The 19,573-nt window shown below is 33.8% G+C and overlaps 1 protein-coding gene across 1 annotated transcript in view; it reads right to left on the bottom strand.

Annotated features, from left to right (window-relative positions):
• Positions 1 to 19,573, bottom strand: part of DPP10 (dipeptidyl peptidase like 10) — a 650,987-nt gene that overhangs the window by 13,743 nt on the left and 617,671 nt on the right. Inside the window, exons 20-21 of the mRNA XM_060015722.1 lie at positions 14,622 to 14,816; positions 13,870 to 13,924 (exon numbers count right to left, since the gene is read on the bottom strand). Coding sequence (XP_059871705.1) covers positions 13,870 to 13,924; positions 14,622 to 14,816 — 250 coding nt within the window. The remainder of the gene's footprint in view (positions 1 to 13,869; positions 13,925 to 14,621; positions 14,817 to 19,573) is intronic.

Here is a 19,573-nt window from a genome sequence, read left to right as displayed (position 1 = left end):
GCATTAATTTTGTATCCTGCAACTTTACCAAATTCATTGATTAGCTCTAGTAGTTTTCTGGTGGCATCTTTAGGATAATCTATGTATAGTATCATGTCATCTGCAAACAGTGACAGTTTTACTTCTTCATTTCTAATTTGTATTCCTTTTATTTCTTTTTCTTCTCTGATTGCCATGGCTAGGACTTCCGAAACTATGTTGAATAATAGTGGCGACAGTGGACATCCTTGTCTTGTTCCTGATCTTAGAGGAAATGCTTTCAGCTTTTCACCATTGAGAATGATGTTTGCTGTGGGTTTGTCATATATGGCCTTTATTATATTGAGGTAGGTTACCTCTATGCCTACTTTCTGGAGAGTTTTTATCATAAATGGGTGTTGAATTTTGTCAAAAGCTTTTTCTGCATTTATTGAGATGATCATATGATTTCTATTCTTCAATTTGTTAATATGGTGTATCACACTGATGATTTGAGTATATTGAAGAATCCTTGCAACCCTGGGATAAATCCCACTTGATCATGGTGTATGATCCTTGTAATGTGTTGTTGGGTTCTGCTTGCTAGTATTTTGTTCAGGATTTTTGCATCTATATTCATCAGTAATATTGGCTGGTAATTTTCTTTTTTTGTAGTATCTTTGTCTGGTTTTGGTATCAGGGTGATGGTGGCCTCATAGAATGAGTTTGGGAGTGTTCCTTCCTTTGCAATTTTTTGGAAGAGTTTGAGAAGGATGGGTGTTAGCTCTTCTCTAAATGTTTGATAGAATTCAACTGTGAAGCCATCTGGTTCTGGACTTTTGTTTGTTGAAAGATTTTTAATCACAGTTTCAATTTCATTACTTGTGATTGGTCTGTTCATGTTCTCTATTTCTTCCTGGTTCAGTCTTGGAAGGTTATACCTTTCTAAGCATTTGTCCATTTCTTCCAGGTTGTCCATTTTATTGGCATAGAGTTGCTTGTAGTAGTCTATTAGGATGCTTTGTATTTCTGCAGGGTCCATTGTAACTTCTCCTTTTTCATTTCTAATTTTATTGATTTGAGTCCTCTCCCTCTTTTTCTTGATGAGTCTGGCTAAAGATTTATAAGTTTTGTTTATCTTCTCAAAGAACCAGTTTTAGTTTTATTGATGGTTGCTACTGTTTTCTTTGTTTCTATTTTATTTATTTCTGCTCTGAGCTTTATGATTTATTTCCTTCTACTAACTTTGGGTTTTGTTTGTTCTTCTTTCTCTAGTTCCTTTAGGTGTAAGGTTAGATTGCTTATTTGAGATTTTTCTTGTTTCTTGAGGTAGGTTTGTATTGCTATAAACTTTACTCTTAGAACTGCTTTTCCTGTATCCCAGAGGCTTTGAATCGCTGTGTTTTTGTTGTCATTTGTCTCTAGGTAATTTTTTATCTCCTCTGATTTCTTCAGTGATCTCTTGGTTATTTAGTAACGTATTGTTTAGCCTCCAACTGTTTGCGTTTTTTTTCCTGTAATTGATTTCTAAACTCATAGCATTGTGGTCAGAAAAGATGCTTGATATGATTTCAATTTTCTTAAATTTACCAAGGCTTGATTTGTGACCCAAGATGTGATCTATCTTGGAGAATGTTCACTTGAGAAGAAAGTGTAATCTGCTGTTTTCGGATGGAACGTCCTATAAATATCAATTAAATCTATCTGGTCTATTGTGTCATTTAAAGCTTGTGTTTCCTTATTAATTTTCTGTTTGGATGATCTGTCCATTGGTGTAAGTGAGGTATTAAAGTCCCCCACTATTATTTCGTTACTGTTGATTTCCTCTTTTAGAGCTATTAGCAGTTGCCTTATGAATTGAGGTGCTCCTATGTTGGGTGTGTATATATTTATAATTGTTAAATCTTCTTCTAGGATTGATCCCTTGATCATTATGTAGTGTCCTTCCTTGTGTCTTGTAACATTCTTTATTTTAAAGTCTATTTTACCTGATATAAGTATTGCTACTCCAGCTTTCTTTTGATTTCCATTTGCATGGAATATGTTTTTCTATCCCCTCACTTTCAGTCTTTATGTGCCCCTAGGTCTGAAGTGGGTCTCTTGTAGACAGCATATATATGGGTCTTGTTTTTGTATCCATTCAGTGAGCATGTGTCTGGTTGGAGCATTTAATCCATTCACATATAAAGTGATTATTGATATGTATGTTCTTATTATAATTTTCTTAATTGTTTTAGGTTTGTTTTTTTAGGTCCTTTTCTTCTCTTGTGTTTCCCACTTGGAGAAGTTCCTTTAGCATTTGTGTAGAGCTGGTTTGGTGGTGTTTTTTCTCTTAGCTTTTGCTTATCTGTAAAGGTTTTAATTTCTCCATTGAATCCTTGCTGGGTAGAGTAATCTTGGTTGTAGGTTCTTCCTTTTCATCACTCTAAATATATCATGCCCCTCCCTTCCGGCTTGTTGAGTTTCTGCTGAGAAATCAGCTGTTAACCTTATCGGAGTTCCCTTGTATGTTATTTGTCGTTTTTCCCTTGTTGCTTTTAATAATTTTTCTTTGTCTTTAATTTTTGTCAGTTTGATTACTATGTGTCTCAGCCTGTTTCTCCTTGGGTTTATCCTGCTCTGAGACTCTTGGCACTTCCTGGGCTTGGGTGGCTATTTCCTTTCCCATGTTAGGGAAGTTTTCCACTATAATCTCTTCAAATATTTTCTCAGGTCCTTTCTCTCTCTCTTCTCCTTCTGGGACCCATAAATGCGAATGTTTGTGTGTTTAATGCTGCCCCCGAGGTCTCTGAGGCTTTCTTCCTTTCTTTTCATTCTTTTTTCTTTATTCTGTTCCATGGTAGTGAATTCCACCATTCTGTCTTCCAGGTTACTTATCCTTTCTTCTGCCTCAGTTATTCTGCTATTGATTCCTTCTAGTGTATTTTTCATTTCAGTTATTGTATTATTCATCTCTATTTGTTTGTTCTTTAGTTCTTCTAGGTGTTTCTTAAACATTTCTTGCATCTTCTCGATCTTTGCCTCCATTCTTTTTCTGAGGTCCTGGATCATCTTCACTATCATTCTTCTGAATTCTTTTTCTGGAAGGTTGCCTATCTCCACTTCATATATTTGTTTTTTGGGGGTTTTATCTTGTTCCTTCATCTGGTACATAGTCCTTTGCCTTTTCATTTTGTCTATGTTTCTGTGAATGTGGTTTTTGTTCCACAGGCTGCAGGATTGTAGTTCTCCTTGCTTCTGCTGTCTGCCCTCTGGTGGATGAGGCTATCCCAGTTGAGACTCTTAAGACTATAAATAATGAGTAATTATCCCCATAGGTTAAGTTTTAAAGAGCTTCCATATTCATTGCACTTTTAAAGTTGTTTTACCTTCTCCAGATATCCATGTCTCTTGTCTCCTCAAATTTCCCTGTTTTAGACCAATCATGAACTCCTAGTGAAATTGTTCCTCTCTAATGATTGAAAATTGCTATCTCATCTTTATTCTTGATTCCCTCTCTGCCTCTTTGCTTCATTTTTCTGAATTGTAATATCATTAACTGACATTTTATATACTTTACTAATTATTTTTCATTTATTTGTTTTTCATTTATCTCTCTTCACTGCATTAACAATTATATAAAAGGTAGACTTTTTTTTGTTTTGTTTTGTTTTGTTTCAGTGACTGCTGTAGGTCCAGTAACTTGAAAAGTGCAAGGCACATAGTATACACTCAGTAAATTTTTTTTAATGAATTAATTTTATTCCCATCAATACTGGCCTGGTAATCATAGCAATATCTGTTCTCCGTATGATGTTTATAATGTTTTAAATTTTGCTACCTACTTTTAATTTGTGTCATCAATTTTTAAAAAATATGTCAGAAAAAATTTCTTTCAGCAGTTTTCTTACCTTTAACACTTAGATATAATTAGTACAGTGAACACTAATATTATTACATTATATTATATGAAATTAGATTAGGTCCTAAGGATAATTATTCAAACTAAAATGGTTCAAAGTCTTTAATCAAGTCATATGAATGATTATTGAGCACAGATGGCCAGTTATTATACTATTAGCATATTAGCTAAATATGCTAATAGTATAAGCTTTCCATTTATCCAACAAACAAGTTAGAAAACAATATAGACAAAAACATACTACTTAAAATAAAATTTTAAAATGCACTACTAATAAGAAATACCTAGAAATAAATATAGCAGGGAAGATATTTATAGAAAACTATAAAATTCTACTGAGAAATATAAAATAAGAATTAAATAAAAGAGATGTACTATGTGATTCAGATCAAAGCTACATCATTTGAAAAGTTTAATTCTTCTCAAATAAAAATTGTTTTAATAAAATTTTAGTTAAAAAATTATAGCTGAATATTTTGGGAGAATTTATAAAGTGGAGAAAATAGGAGAGGTAAGTGAAAGGTATTATGAAAGAAAAGAGCGAAGAGTGGAAAATATTTTAAAGTATGTATTATTATTAAGCATAATATTATAATTAAAAGACTATAAGATTAGTCTAAGAACAGATAGGCAGGTTACACCAGAAATAAATCCAAGAATATCTGAGAACTTATTGTTTAGGTGGCATCATAATCAAAGTGTTAAGGACGATTTAGTCAATCAATGGAGCTGGTGAAACTGACTAGCTATTTGAAACCAAATATATAAATCCTCAGCATACAAGTGTTATGTACCTCTCTCTGCCCCACTCAAACAGATACATAAAGAGAAAATCTAATAAATACTTTTTTTTTTGATAGGAATGAGACCTTTAAAAAATAAAATCACCGGAAGAAATCACCAGAGAGAAAATCTAATAAATACTTATTTTGATAGGAATGAGATCTCTAAAAAATAAAATCATTGGAAGAAATCACCAGAGAAAGGATTTGAAAGGTTTTGCCAAAAGATAAGAAAAACACTTTAACACTTCAGTTTTTTTAATTATCGTAAACAAAACTGAAAGTCAATCAACAGGCTGAAGAAATATTTCAAACAAATGTGAAAAGATTGCTATCTTTAATGCATCAAAATCTCAAAATTGCAATAAGAAAACAAATACATATATTCACATATATGAGACCAATATAACTAAGTGTATATATGTATATAAATTGACAATTCAAAAATAACATTGTAAAATGATTAATAAACAAAAACTAATTTTACGTAGGAATTTCTAATTCCATAAGAATGGAATAACAGAAATGAGATTTACCCTTCCATGTGAAACAACTAAAAATATGGGCAAAATATATGAAATAGAAGTAATTAAGACATTGGACATTGGGCAACAAAGGACAGTGATCACTGAAAGACAGAGAACAAGTCAACCCTGGGATTGCTACAGCTTCCTGCCTGGAAGAGTACAGTTAAAGCACAGCAGCACAATATATCCAAAAATGAAGCACACAGAGAAAAATATTTTTAAAAAATTAATATAGTTTTGGTGAGTTTAGGGAAAAATTCAACTGGCCTAATTACACACCTATTTGCAATCCCTGGAGAAAGGGGGCAGCAACAACAAAAAAAATTGAAGTAATAACTGAACATTTTCCAAATTTGATGAAAACACTAAAGCTAGAAAGCCAAGAAACTCAGTGGACCTCCCTCCAAAATGATAAGGTTTGGCTGTCTGGTGGAAAAGAGAGAATTCCAGATGAAGGAAAGAGCATGACATGAGTTCAGTTCAAATTCCTTTGCAACAAAAAATCAAATAAAACATAAATACCCTGAAAAGGCTTATAGTCTAACATAAGAAATGAATAAGAATACAAATAAATATAATACATTGCATGATGGTATAATGAATATGAGAAGCTACTGACAAAGTATTCTTTGAGTACATAGGAGGGAATGATGATTTCAAGTGGGAGAGATTTAGTGAATAATTTATGGAGAAAACGACCACTGAATGAGGCTTAATAAGAGATAGAATTATAAAAGCAATGTACCGGCTTGAGGCTGTTATTAGAAATAAATTAAAAGGCATGAACAAAAATACTGAAGCAGGAAGGTGGAAGGAATACTTATAACCAATAAGAATTTCAGCTTAACTATATTGAAGAAAACTCATTTGGAACAATAAATAACTACTGGAGTATCCTTAAGATCCATTTTAGGTAATAGTTACAACTTTTTCATATAATTTTGTTTACCCATGAAATATTGAAATGAAATTGGATATAAAAAGCCAAACATTATCTTCTATGCTGGCTGAAGTTTTCCTCTAATACCCATTTCTAGTAGTCTCTTTAGTATCTAAAAGTAGTGACAGTTTTAGAAGAGAATGCATTTATTTAATCAATGCTTTCCTGGCGTTTATAGGCTTAATATTTCCATAAATAGAAAATAGGTAGGCATATTGTCTAAAAATATATATTATTTAACACAAAACACATTCTTAGAAATACTAAAAATTCTATATTCCTTAATCAGCTTACACGGTTAGAAAGAATAGATTAGAATTGCTTTCCAAATTCTGAAAGATTATACTGGAATGAATCACACACAAAATAAAAAATATCAACCAGTTTCTTGGAGTTCCCTATTTCAGCTTTATGGAGACCAACAATGCAATGTACCTCAAAACTTCGAAGTAAATTTAATTTCTGCTGACAAACTCAATTATAATGGATGAAATCAGTTATCTAGCTAGGTAGATATAGATATAGATACAGATACAGATATAGATATAGATATAAATATATAGACCATATAAAACAGGATGAATTTTAGACCAAAGGGAGAAAAAGCAAGACCTAGAAATTCAATTATATAGTGATAAATGTAAAGGAAATAAGTTGATTAAAGATGGTAAATTCCTGGCACTACTGCTGCCATTCATCTTTCTTTTTTCAGAGGGAATATCTCAAGTGAATCATAACACTTTTCACACTAAATTCTAACTCAGCCTGTAATCTTTGAAGGGAACACTGCTCTAGCCTCTTTGATGGTAAAAACATAAGTGTGGCAATTCCATTTCTAGTATTTGGTGAAACTGATATCTCAATCAACTCAACTGAAAACAAACCCCAAACTAAACAAAAACAAAAAATAAATACAAAGTGGTAGTTAAAAAAAAGAGAAAGAGAACTAAACAACTAAAAGTAATTCTGAATACAACATTGAACTGGCACAAAGGTTATGAATCCACAGAGGCCAGATATTAACTGAAAACTGGAAAACTGAGAGGTAAACAAGCATAAAGCCAATTTTGTTTGTTTCTTTGTTTTGCAAATGCAAGTGATTTTAACCTTCTGCTATGATGACTCAGTGCATGAGGTAGACAAAATGCATAGATTCCATACAATAGGTCTAAAGCAGTGGTCTCCAACCTTTTTTGGCACCAGGGACTGGTTTTGTGGAAGACAATTTTTCCAGAGACCAGGGGTTGTGGGGAGGATGGTTTTGGGATGATTCAAGTGCATTACATTTATCATGCACTTTATTTCTATTATTATTGCATTGTAATTATAGAACAAAATAATTATACAACTCACCATAATGCAGAATCATGGGAGCCCTGAGCTTGTTTTCACCTGCCACTCACTGATAGGGCTTTGATATGAGTCTGCAAGCAATTGATTTATTATGGTCTCTGTGCAGTCAAACCTCTCTGCTAATGATAATCTGTATCTGCAGCCACTCCCCAGCACTAGCATCACCACCTCAGCTCCATCTCATATCATTAGGCATTAGATTCTCATAAGGAGCATGCAACCTAGATCCCTCGCATGCACAGTTCACAGTAAGGTTCATGCTCCTATGAGAATATAATGCCACTGCTGATCCGACAGGAGGCGGAGCTCAGGCGGCAATGTGAGCAATGGGGAGCGGCTGTAAATACAGATGAAGCTTCGCTCACTTGCCCGCCATTCACCTCCTGCTGTGCAGCCCAGTTCCTAACAGGCCACGGACTGGTACCTGTCCATGGCCCAGGGGTTCAGGACCCCTGATCTAAAGGGAGACTGCACAAAGCTAGACCCCTAAAGGGTTGTCTAAAGATGACAAGAGATAATTATGCTGCACAAAAGGATTGATGAAAATGATTTTGTTTTTAATTCTTATGAACTTGTACTGAATCAATGAAAAAAAATTAACCTTAACTAAAAATTTGAGCCATAAGTCCACACTGGTGTTTGCAGACCAAATTTACCATATAAGTGTAATTAAAAGAAAAACAAATACAAAACTACAAATGCAACATAAGCTTTAAAGAATTCCATATGTAAAATTCCAATTTTGATGGAACTGATGGAAGACAAAGCACAGAGAACCCATCAAAACCCAAATATGATTAATAAAAAACATTCATAACTGTACACATATTGGGGAAAGTAAAAAACACCAAAGAAAAATATCTTAAAAAATATGAAAGTGTCAATATTTCTTAGATGTCAGTTCTCCCTAGGTGATCTACAGATTCAATACAATTCCCATGAAAATCCCCATGGTCTGTTTTGTAAAATTACAAAAGATGATTCTAAAATTTTTAAAGAAATACAATACCTAGATGAGACAAAAGAATTCTGAAAAAGAACAAGATGAAAGAACTTCTACTATCTCATTTCTAGATACACTATTATTGTGTAATGATGATTTTTAGTATGTCAATTGTATCTCAATTTAAAAGTTGAAAAAAGGGAGGGACAAATTTGTGACTATAATATACTCCTTCTGATTTAGTAAACCTTAAAATGTAAGTGTCTGTTGCACAACATAAATGGTCAATAAATCAGTTGTGTTAAAAATATATATATATGTCAATAAACACATGAAAAAATGATCAATGTTATTAATCATCAGAGAACTTCTAAATTAAAAAGACTTATGATACTCTGTTGGTAAGGATGTAGAGCACCTGGAACTCTCATATACAGCAGTTGGTAAAATAAAATGATATAACTCCTTTGGAACATGTTTGGCAATTCCTTGCAAAAGCAGACAACAAAACCAAAAATATATTCAGAAAAAGGAAAAAAAGAGAAAAAAGAAAAAAAAACTTAATCAAGATGAATGGAAGAAAGGAAAAAAAATAGAACAAATAAGACAGTAGGCAGAAATGATGAAAACTATAACATTTAAATGTATCGGTAATCACAATTTATATAAATAAATGCAATCTTCAAATACCTAAATTGTGAGGATGAAGTTTGAAAATGATAAGATAGAAAAGCAAAAACAATGTGTACTAGTCAAAAGAATGCTGGTGGTGTAATTTTAATATTTTTTTAAAATCCATAAAACAAAAAATGAATAGAAATAAACTGGATTGGTGAAAAACAATAAAAGATTCAGTTCTCTGAGAAGATATAATAATCTGAACTTGGAGGGAATGAATAAAAATAGTCTTAAAATATAAAGACTAAATTAGCCTACTAAGGAGAAACTGAATAATTCACCATTATAATGTGACATTTTAATACAGCTTTCTTGGAAATTAGAGACAAAATAAATCATAAAGTAAGTTTATGATTTGAACATCATGATGGGCAAGTTTGATTAAACAGGCATAGATGTAACACTAAATCTTTTAAGCAGAGGTGAAAGTTTTATAAATCATTCCTTTCCTAAGTCATGAATCAACTGAGGTTTCAAAGGATTTCTGTTATTCTAGTCAATTCTATGATTACAATTCAGTTATAACCAAAGTCAATTATAGAAAGTTACCAAAACTTCTATAAAAATATTGGAATAAAAATAATAAAAACAATTCAGAGGGCATACTTACCCTGGAAATTGAGAAATACATACATTAAATTTTAAAAGTACTACATTAGTACCAGTGGGAAGTACCTAAGGGAGTACTGCAAAGGGATTTCATAACTCAAAGGCTTATATTTGAAAGGAAGAATGCTAAAAACTAATAAGCTAGACATTCAACATAGTAATTTAAAAACAATATGGGATAAAAGATAGAAGAAAACGTAATAACACGAGGAGTAGACGTTAGTGAAATAGAAAACAAAGATAAATGGAGAAGAAAAATTAAGCCCAAAATATGGTTCATGGAAAAGGAGGGAGAGATGAAAGGGAGAAGACAGGGGGGACAAGAGCAAGTGCAAGAGTGAGTGCAGGCAGCCCAGAGCAGAAGAGGTGCTTCAGCAAGAGCAAAGGGGCACTAATAAGCCAACCCGGGAGTCCAAATGGGACACTGCCACCACTAGTAAAAGGATTAAACATGTAATAAGAGGATACGTTACACTTTGAGAATGTTCTTGAATAATATATGAAATGGAAAGAATACTTTTAAAAGTACAAAACACAAATTAAGAGATACAAACATCCAGTTACAAAATAAATGAGTCACAGGTGTAAAATGTACAGTGTGGGGAATATAGTCAGAAATTATGCATTATCTTTGTATGGTGACATATCGTAACTAGACTTAGCTTGGTGATCATTTTGAAATGTATAGAAATATCAAATCACTATGCTGTGTAACAGGAACTAATGTAGGGCCATAGAGGTGGGGAGTGGGGGAACTGGATGAAGGCAGTCAAAAGGTAGAAACTTCTAGTTATAGGATAAATAAGTACTAGGGGTGTAATGTACAACACAATAAATATAATTAATACTGCTGTATGTTGTATATGAACATTGTTAAAAGAGTAAATCTTGAGTCCTCATCACAAGGAAAACAATGTTTTTCTATTTCTTTAATGTTGTATCTAAATGAGATAATGGCTGTTCACTGAACTTATTCTGATAATCATTTCATGATGTATGTAAGTCAAATCATTACGCTGTACATCTTAAACTTATACAGTGCTGTATGTCAATTTTATCTCAATAAAACTGGAAGAAAAACAAAAAGTACTAAAACCGACTCCAGAAGAAATGGAAAAATCGTAATAGTCCTGTATTGATTAAATACATTTAAACATTAATTAAATTTTTTCTAACAAAGAAAGCAATAACCCCAGATACTTTACAATCTAACTCCAATTCTAAGCAAGCTTTTCCCAACAATTAAAAAAAGAACATAATTCCTCAGCAAATTTTATGAGTTTAACACAATTTGATACTGAAATAAAACAAGTACATTAAGAAAAATCACAAGACCTACTGAGTGTTAAAGCTAACCACATTCTTTTTTTTTTTTTTTTTTTTTTTGCGGTACGCGGGCCTCTCACTGTTGTGGCCTCTCCCATTGCGGAGCACAGGCTCCGGATGCGCAGGCTCAGCGGCCATGGCTCACGGGCCCAGCCGCTCTGCGGCATGTGGGATCTTCCCGGACCGGGGCACGAACCCGTGTTCCCTGCATCGGCAGGCGGACTCTCAACCACTGCGCCACCAGGGAAGCCCCTAACAACATTCTTTTATATGCTAAGAAAGCCACCTTCTGAGTTATAACTTAGTCAAAGATACGCATATTTTTTTAAATCGAAATGGAATATTTTTCCATTTAAAATATATCTAGTTATGTTTTTGTTTGTTTATATCCTATGTCAGTTTATCCTATATTTAGATTGCCAGAGTAAATTGCCTGAGACTCAGCAGTCCCCTAATACAATGCTACAGACCCTAATACAATGATAAACATAAGATTTTTGAAATTCTAAACCTGAAGGCTCCAGTTTTATTTCCCCATGTTTCTAGACGAACATCTATATTTTCTAGTTTATATGGAGGACTCACTGAGATCTGTGCCCAGGCTTCCTCTCAGTGCTGTCAACTGTCACCTCCTTATGTGAGCCTTAATTTTAGTCAATTACTTTATTTCATGTTCTCCAAGCAGGCTCTCCTCACTGACACTGCATTTACATGAAACTCTTCTCCTTGTCTTCTACTTGCTGAATGATTCTCAACATCCAGTTCATGTTTCACTGTCTTCATAATGCATTTTACAACTTTCCAAATCTTTGCTAAACTTCCATATTCATAAATGTTTGTATAGCTCCTTTGGTCTTTTATACTCATTTATGTGTATACAAGTACAGCCCTGAAATACATAAGCTCTAAGTCCTTTGTAAATTATTACGTATATTAGGACCACGAAAGGGTAAAATGTTCTCTACGATATGCATCTTTTGCTGTGGTAAGAAACACATAATGTAAAATTTACCATCTTAACCACTTTTAAGTGCTCAGTCATGTCAAGTGTATTCATATTAATCTGAAATGCTACCCCCATTAAAAAAACAACTTTCCTTTTTCCTCCCTCCAGCCTTGGCAACCACCATGAACTTGACTACTCTAGATATTTTATGTAAGTTGAATAAAACAGTATTTGTCCCTCTGTAACTGGCTCACTTCACCAAGCACATGTCTTCAAGTTTCATCCATGCTGCAGCATCTGATAAGACTTTACTATATGCACTTGTTGATGCATCTATAGCATTTTCATTTCTTTGGAATGATCACTTTCTTAGATATTTTCATTTTTTCACTAATATCTTTACTGCTAGTGGTGGGCTTTTATTTATTTATTTGTTTGTACTTATGTGAGAGGAGCATTATTCACAAAATATTTTTATTGAACTCTTAAATATTACTGACACTGACTGAATTAAATATAGCAAAAACATGATGCACTGCAGATTGAAGTGGGGGGAGAATGGTAGTGATGCATGTTGTTTTATATTTTACTATGTGTTAAGTAGATTTTCATGGACCCACTTGTCAGTGTACACCACTAAAGTTTGTGCCCCAGTAAAAGTACCAGTTACTTGCTGTCATGAGTCTTTGGGTTCATTATGAATAGTAGAACGTATTTCGTTTAAATCAATGAAGGCCAAGAATTTGCTTTGTCTCTAAACTAAGATAGTACAAAATCTCTTTCCTGTCATCTTAGTATCTTTATAACGTCTGGCCCAGTGATATGTATAAACTAGGTGCTCAATAAATATCTATATGGGGTTTAATTTCTTACTGTGAAGATGATATTGAACTTGACATAAAAATTATTGCTATAAGAAGTAAATATCCTCAGGGAACGATACTCAATATCTTCTAAATAACCATAATGGAAAAGAATATGAAAAAGAATACATATATATATATATGAATAACTGAATCACTTGGCTGTACACCAGAAACTAATACCACATTGTAAATCAACTATACTTTAATAAAAAAATTTTAAAAGGAAGTAAATATCATACAGTAAGCACAGAAGACATAATTATGCATTCCAGTCACCTTTTTTTTTTTTTTTTTTTTGCTGTACGCGGGCCTCTCACTGTTGTGGCCTCTCCCGTTGCGGAGCACAGGCTCCGGACGCGCAGGCCCAGCGGCCATGGCTCACGGGCCCAGCCGCTCCGCGGCACGTGGGATCCTCCCAGACCGGGGCACGAACGCGTGTACCCTGCATCGGCAGGCGGACTCTCAACCACTGCGCCACCAGGGAAGCCCCCAGTCACCTTTTAGTTTCTAAGCCATGTTGTCTTCCCCAAGGCTGTGGTGCTTGTTCCTTCTTTGGAGAAATTGCTCCCTCAATAGAGCTGCATGACTGACTCCTTCCTGTTATTTAGGTATCAGCCTAAATATCACTTAAATCAGAGGGGCCTTACTTGACCACTCAATTTAATAACATTGGCCCTTCCTGTAATTATCTTTTATCCGTCAAGTTTATCTTGGTTTGTTTTCCTTATAAGATTTAATACCAGATGAAACTATGTTTTTCATTTATCCATTTACTTTCTCCTTCTCCTCTTTAGAAGATAATCTTCCTGAAAATGATTCCTTTTTTTTGTCCTATTGTTGCTCTATTTCTAACACCATGCATCAATTAAAGATACTCAGTAAACAGTTGCCAGATTAATAAATAACTGAATTTATATAATATTAATTACAATATTATATTTTAAAGGATAATACAGAGAAATTATAGTAAGATGAAGAAAGTAGTTATGCAAGTACATATACAAACACATAATGTACACACACATATTTCTACTATTTACCTTTCCAAAAATGCTTAATCTTCTGGAGTCAATGTATGGCTGTTTCAGTAAAAATCTGAAATGAAAAAAGAAAAAATTATAGCTATGACGTCTTGAGTTAAATGAACCATAGAAATCCATTCTTAGCAACAAGAAAAAAAACAAAACAGAACAAAGCAGAGGTCAAACGAGACTGCTTTAGTGGTTGCAGCTCTATTCATGGAGAAGGGTCCTGTTTACCAAAATCTTGCTACTCAGAGTGGTGGTGCAGTAGTTAGGGTATCACACCTGTTGGCTTGTTACAAATGCAGAGTCTTGGGCCCATTACCAGCCTACTGAATCAACATCTGTATTTTAACAATATCCTAGCTAATGTCTGTATACTGTTTTAAAGAACCTACTAGTTTTCTCAGGTCACTTTTTCATGCCAGTGTGGGAAAGGTATCTGTGAAAGTTCAAGAACTGTAATTAACTGGGACAATAATAGACATTGTGGATTATTGTAAATAAATAATATGGTAGTTTAATTAAGGTCTCTCCCATTTTCATAAGTCCAAAGTGGATTCTAATTCCAGAGGGGGAAGTATGATAATTCTTTTGTCACTGAGAGTGAAAGATACTTGAAAAAATACAATAGTCTTTATGATTAGCTTAGAAAATTGTTTAATCATTAAAATATAAATCTCTTAGCATTTACTAATGCTAAGTATTCTATATCACATATCTAGTTTCTCATTACAGGAAAAACGATAAGAAAATGTACATTCACTTACTTCACTGCTGCTATTTGGTCCTTTATTTCCACTGAGCCTAACCTTCGATGAATCTCCTGCAAAATTTTCAGGCCCTGGAATCCACTTCCTCTGCCATCAAACCGTGCTGTGATGACGTTACCCGTGCCAACAAGTACTGAATCCCAGTCAAAATGGAACTTATCTGTAACCAGCTGGCCTCCTGGCTCTTCATCCCTGCAAATATCAACACATTTGACCAAAACAAGAACAACTGACAATGTGGTCGAAATTTATTGGTTAATAATTATGGAAAAGACCCATGTTGGCTATTAAAATTTCTCTTAATTCTTGATATTAAACCTGAAAATATAAACGTCATTTTCCTTTGTAAATTTTCAAATGAAAAGCTCTTTGAATGAAATGAAAATATGAAACAGAATTTAAAACTGTTTATGAGAAATTATTTAACCCATTTTAAAAAGAGAAAAATAAAGAAAAAAGCACACACTTTCCATAGGCATATCTAAAGAATGATCATCAAGTTGACATACAGGCCCTACTTTATTGGATTTCTTACAGACAGTGTGTTTTAGAAATGTTTTGCAGATGGTATACTAGGGCCAAAGGGTCTGACAGAGAGAGGAATCAGTCATGGAAGCTTAATAATAATTTAACAAGAAATGTACGATCCTAAAGCACGTCAGATTCAAAAAGAAATACTGCATTAATATTTCCTGAATTGTTTTTTGTGAAGTAATTCTCACTGAGAAGAATTTAAGCGAACAGTGAGGAAAAATTCTTTTTTATCACTAAATTTGACAGCAAGAAAAGGAAGCAGACACGCATATGTTTGAAAAATTTGAAAGTTAAAAGTAAAGATGGAAACACAAATTATAAATCATGAACATTCTGTCCAGAGGGAAAAGGTGATACAATTTTAGAATGTCACACTACTATGGTATTTATAATTTATTTTCCAGAATATAGAACAGGTAAAAAAGCAGACTCTCATAAAATCACACAGATGATCTAGGTCCAAACCTAGGTACAGTTCAAACACACAGTGGTCCACGTGATAGATTTTAAGAGTAACAAAACATCTAACTCTCTGAAAAGATCTCCATTTATAGTTGGGCTGCATACTAGAAATCTTCACTCTACTCACTCTCCTGTGAAGACACCAAACTTGCCTTCAAGTTTATGTAAATGTGTTGCTTTGAAGCATTAAAATATACCAATACACAAATTAATCATCATTAACAAGTTTTAGGTTATCAGATTTGCTAAAGGAAATAACTTCTGGGCAGCAAATAGAACTGAGCAGATACAGAGGTTGTGTGGGACCAATGAGTTGGGTAAAGAAGGAGGTAGGGAATAGGGCAAAATGTCAGACAACTAAAATTTACCGAATGCTGTTATGGAACGAATTGTGTCTCTCAAAATCCATATGTTGAATCTCCAACGTCCACTATCTCAGAATCTGACTGTATTTGGAGATAGTGCCTTTACAGTAGTGATTAAGTTGAAATGAGGCTATTAGAGTGAACCTTAATCCAATCCAACCTGTGTCCTTGCAAGAGGAAATTAGGACAACAGACAGACCCTAGGGGTGTGCACGCACAGAGAAAAGAACATAGGAAGAGGCAGCAAGAGGGCAACGATCTGCAAGCCAAGGAGAGGTCTCAGAAGAAATAAAGCCTGCTGACATCTAGCTCTTGGATGTCGAGCCTCTAGAACTGTGAGAAAATAAATTTCTGTTGTTTAAAATACCTAGTATGTGTTATTTTGCTATGTCAGCCCTAATAAACTGATACAAAGGCCTTCTATGATCTAAGCACTTAAGATCCTTTACCTTATTTACTATACACCAACAAAAGTTACTTAACCTTTCTGGGGAGGAAGTTGCCTGTCGCATGGCTTATTGCATGGCTTATTGCATTCCAATGTATTATTATTCCTACACTGTAAATAAAGAAATTGTGTCACGGAAGGGTTTTAATAATGACCTACTCCATGCCTTCCTAAATCACACATTTAATGGTGATCCTGTGATTCCAAATATAGAACTGTTTTGTCCTCCCACAGTGTTTGCCATCTTTATCTCTTTTTCTTAATTTAATTTTTAATTTATTTTAGGTTTTGCAATTTACCTCTTGATCAGATTATTAGGAATTGTTACTACACATTTCCATGTGCTTTTGCCTAGAATTCCAATTGCCTAGTTCAGAATGAAGTCTGAAATTGCTATTTTTTCCACATTCCCAGATGATACTGATGTAACTTGTGTACCATTTGAGAAACAGCATGAATCACCGTGCGTGGCACAATTTCTGATGCATGGAGAACATAGAGAATGCTTGTTGAACTAGACAGTTTCAGGGAAAGCAGACTCAAGTGAAGTTTAAAATGGAAGGACCTTAAAAAGCTTAATAAATCCTGTACTTTGAAGCTTGGGGATTTATTGCAAATATTAGAAAACAGAATATGATTCACAGAGGACAAGATACAGCATTAACTTCAACATTTAAGTTGAGTAAAAATATGACAGTTTAAGTCCCAATTTCACTCTGAACATAGATAGGGAAGATACTAAAACACTAAGACTCAGTTTCCTTACCTTTAATAATGGTAAAACACTGTCTTGTTTTCCTCAAACTGTTTTGTAAGCATTAAATGGCATAATGTATTTGAAAATACTTTGTAAAATATAGTAAGCAATATAAGATTATTATTAGATTTACTGAACAATAGAAACTGTTACTATTACTCTTTTGTTTGAAGTCACTTTTACTTATACTGAGCATATTTCCTTATAGTTCAAAATGGAAAACTATATAAAAGATTTTGGCCAGTAATTAAATTGAGAAATATCTATGGATAAAGATATTATACCATGCAGTAGGAGCTGTTATACCAAGGGGACTTCCATTTTCTAGATGGTCAAAGATACCAAAGGTTCATAAGAAAATTAAAAAGTGCAATCAACAGATCCTTTGGAGCAATTATCAGAGTGTTGTTAGTTACTAAGGCAAGAGAGCCTAGAAATAAACCCATGCACCTGTAGTCAATTCATCTTCAACAAAGTAGGCAAGAATATACAGTTGAGAAAGGACAGTCTTTTCGACATGTGGTGTTGGGAAAGCTGGACAGCTACATGTAAAACAATGAAATTTAGAATATTCCCTCATACCATATACAAAAATAAACCTGAAATTGTTTAAAGATCTAAATGTAAGACATGACACCATAAAACTCCTGGAAGAGAACATAAGCGAAACACGCTTTGACATAAATCATACCAATATTTTCTTAGATCAGTCTCTCAAGGCAAAAGAAATAAAAGCAAAAATAAACAAATGGGACTTAATCAAGCTTAAAAGCTTCTCCACAGCAAAGGAAACCTTTAACAAAATGAAAAGATAACCTACTGAGTGAGAGAAAATATTTGCAAACAATGCGACCGACAAGGGGTTAATATCCAAAATATACAAACAGCTCAAAAAACCAAACAAAACAACCCAATCAAAAAAATGGGCAAAAGACCTAACTAGACATTTTTTCCAAAGAAGACATACAGATGGCTAACAGGCCACATGAAAAGACGCTCAACATCACTAATTATTAGAGAAATTCAAATCAAAACCACAATGAGGTATCACCACACACCAATCAGAATGGCCATCATCAAAAACTCTACAAACAATAAGTGCTGGAGAGGGTGTGAAGAAAGGAGAACCCTTGTACACTGTTAGTGGGAATGTAAATTGGTGCAGCCACTATGGAAAATAGTATACAGGTCCCTTAAAAAACTAAAAATAGAACTACCATATCATCCAGCAATCCCACTCCTGGGCATATATCCAAAGGAAACCATAATTCCAAAAGATACACACACCCCAATTTTCATAGCAGCACTATTTACAATAGCCAAGGCATGGAAGCCACCCAAGTGCCCATCAGCAGTTGACTGGCTTAAGAAGGTGTGGTTTGTATATAGGATGCAATATTACTGAGCCATAAAAAAGAGTGAAATATTGCCATTTGCAGCAACGTGGATGGACCTAGAAAATAGTATGCTTAGCGAAGTAAGTTAGACAAAGACAAACCCTATGTGATATCACTTATATTTGGAATCTAAAAAAAAATAGAAATAAATCTATATATGAAACAGAAATAGACTCACAGACATAGAAAACAAACTTATGATTACTAAAGGGGAGAGAGAGGGAGGGACAAATTAGAAGTATGGGATTAACAGATAGAAACTACCATACATAAAATAGATGAGCAACCTGGAATTACTGTATAGCACAGGGAATTATACCCAATATCTTACAATAACTTATAATGATGCATAATCGGCAAAAAACTTGAGTCGCTATGCTGTATACCTGAAACTAACACAATACTGTAAATCAATTATACTTCAATAAAAAAAGAAAAGAAAAAATATAGTTTAAGATAAGGCACATTTTTCAAACTTATGATTAATAGGTGATTGTAGATTTTTCAAAGCAAAAATTCAATTCCTTACGCATGCTCGCAGTACCCAGGAAAAATATACAATTTCATTCATTTGCTCTGCTTCACCTGCTTTCAGTGTTAGAACACAAAATGTTATCATCTATTATCAGCCAATAATTTTAACCCATTTCTCTGTCTAGTTGGGTGTGTTGTTCTTTCTTTTTTGGTGCAGAATACAGGCATATCTATTTCAATATCAATTAGAACCTGGGTTATGATGGTAAAAGCACTGCCTGTATAAGAAACAAGCCAGAGACTTGCAGAAGCAAGGGGGAGATTCTTCACAAAGTGTTCACCAGAAATTTTTTTCAACAAATAAAGGCAAGAAAATATTACTTATTTGATGAAGTAGGAAACGATATATGGCTGTAGGGATGACCACAAGGAAGGTACTGTAAACCAAATCATCCATCGTATAATAAATGGGTATCACAACTCGTGTATGTATTGGCCATGCAGAATTGGTG

Source organism: Delphinus delphis, chromosome 7 (assembly GCF_949987515.2).
Source record: "Delphinus delphis chromosome 7, mDelDel1.2, whole genome shotgun sequence".
NCBI lineage: Eukaryota > Metazoa > Chordata > Mammalia > Artiodactyla > Delphinidae > Delphinus > Delphinus delphis.
The sequence above is the reverse complement of the archived record's forward strand: the minus strand, read 5'-3'. Positions and strand labels throughout refer to the sequence as shown.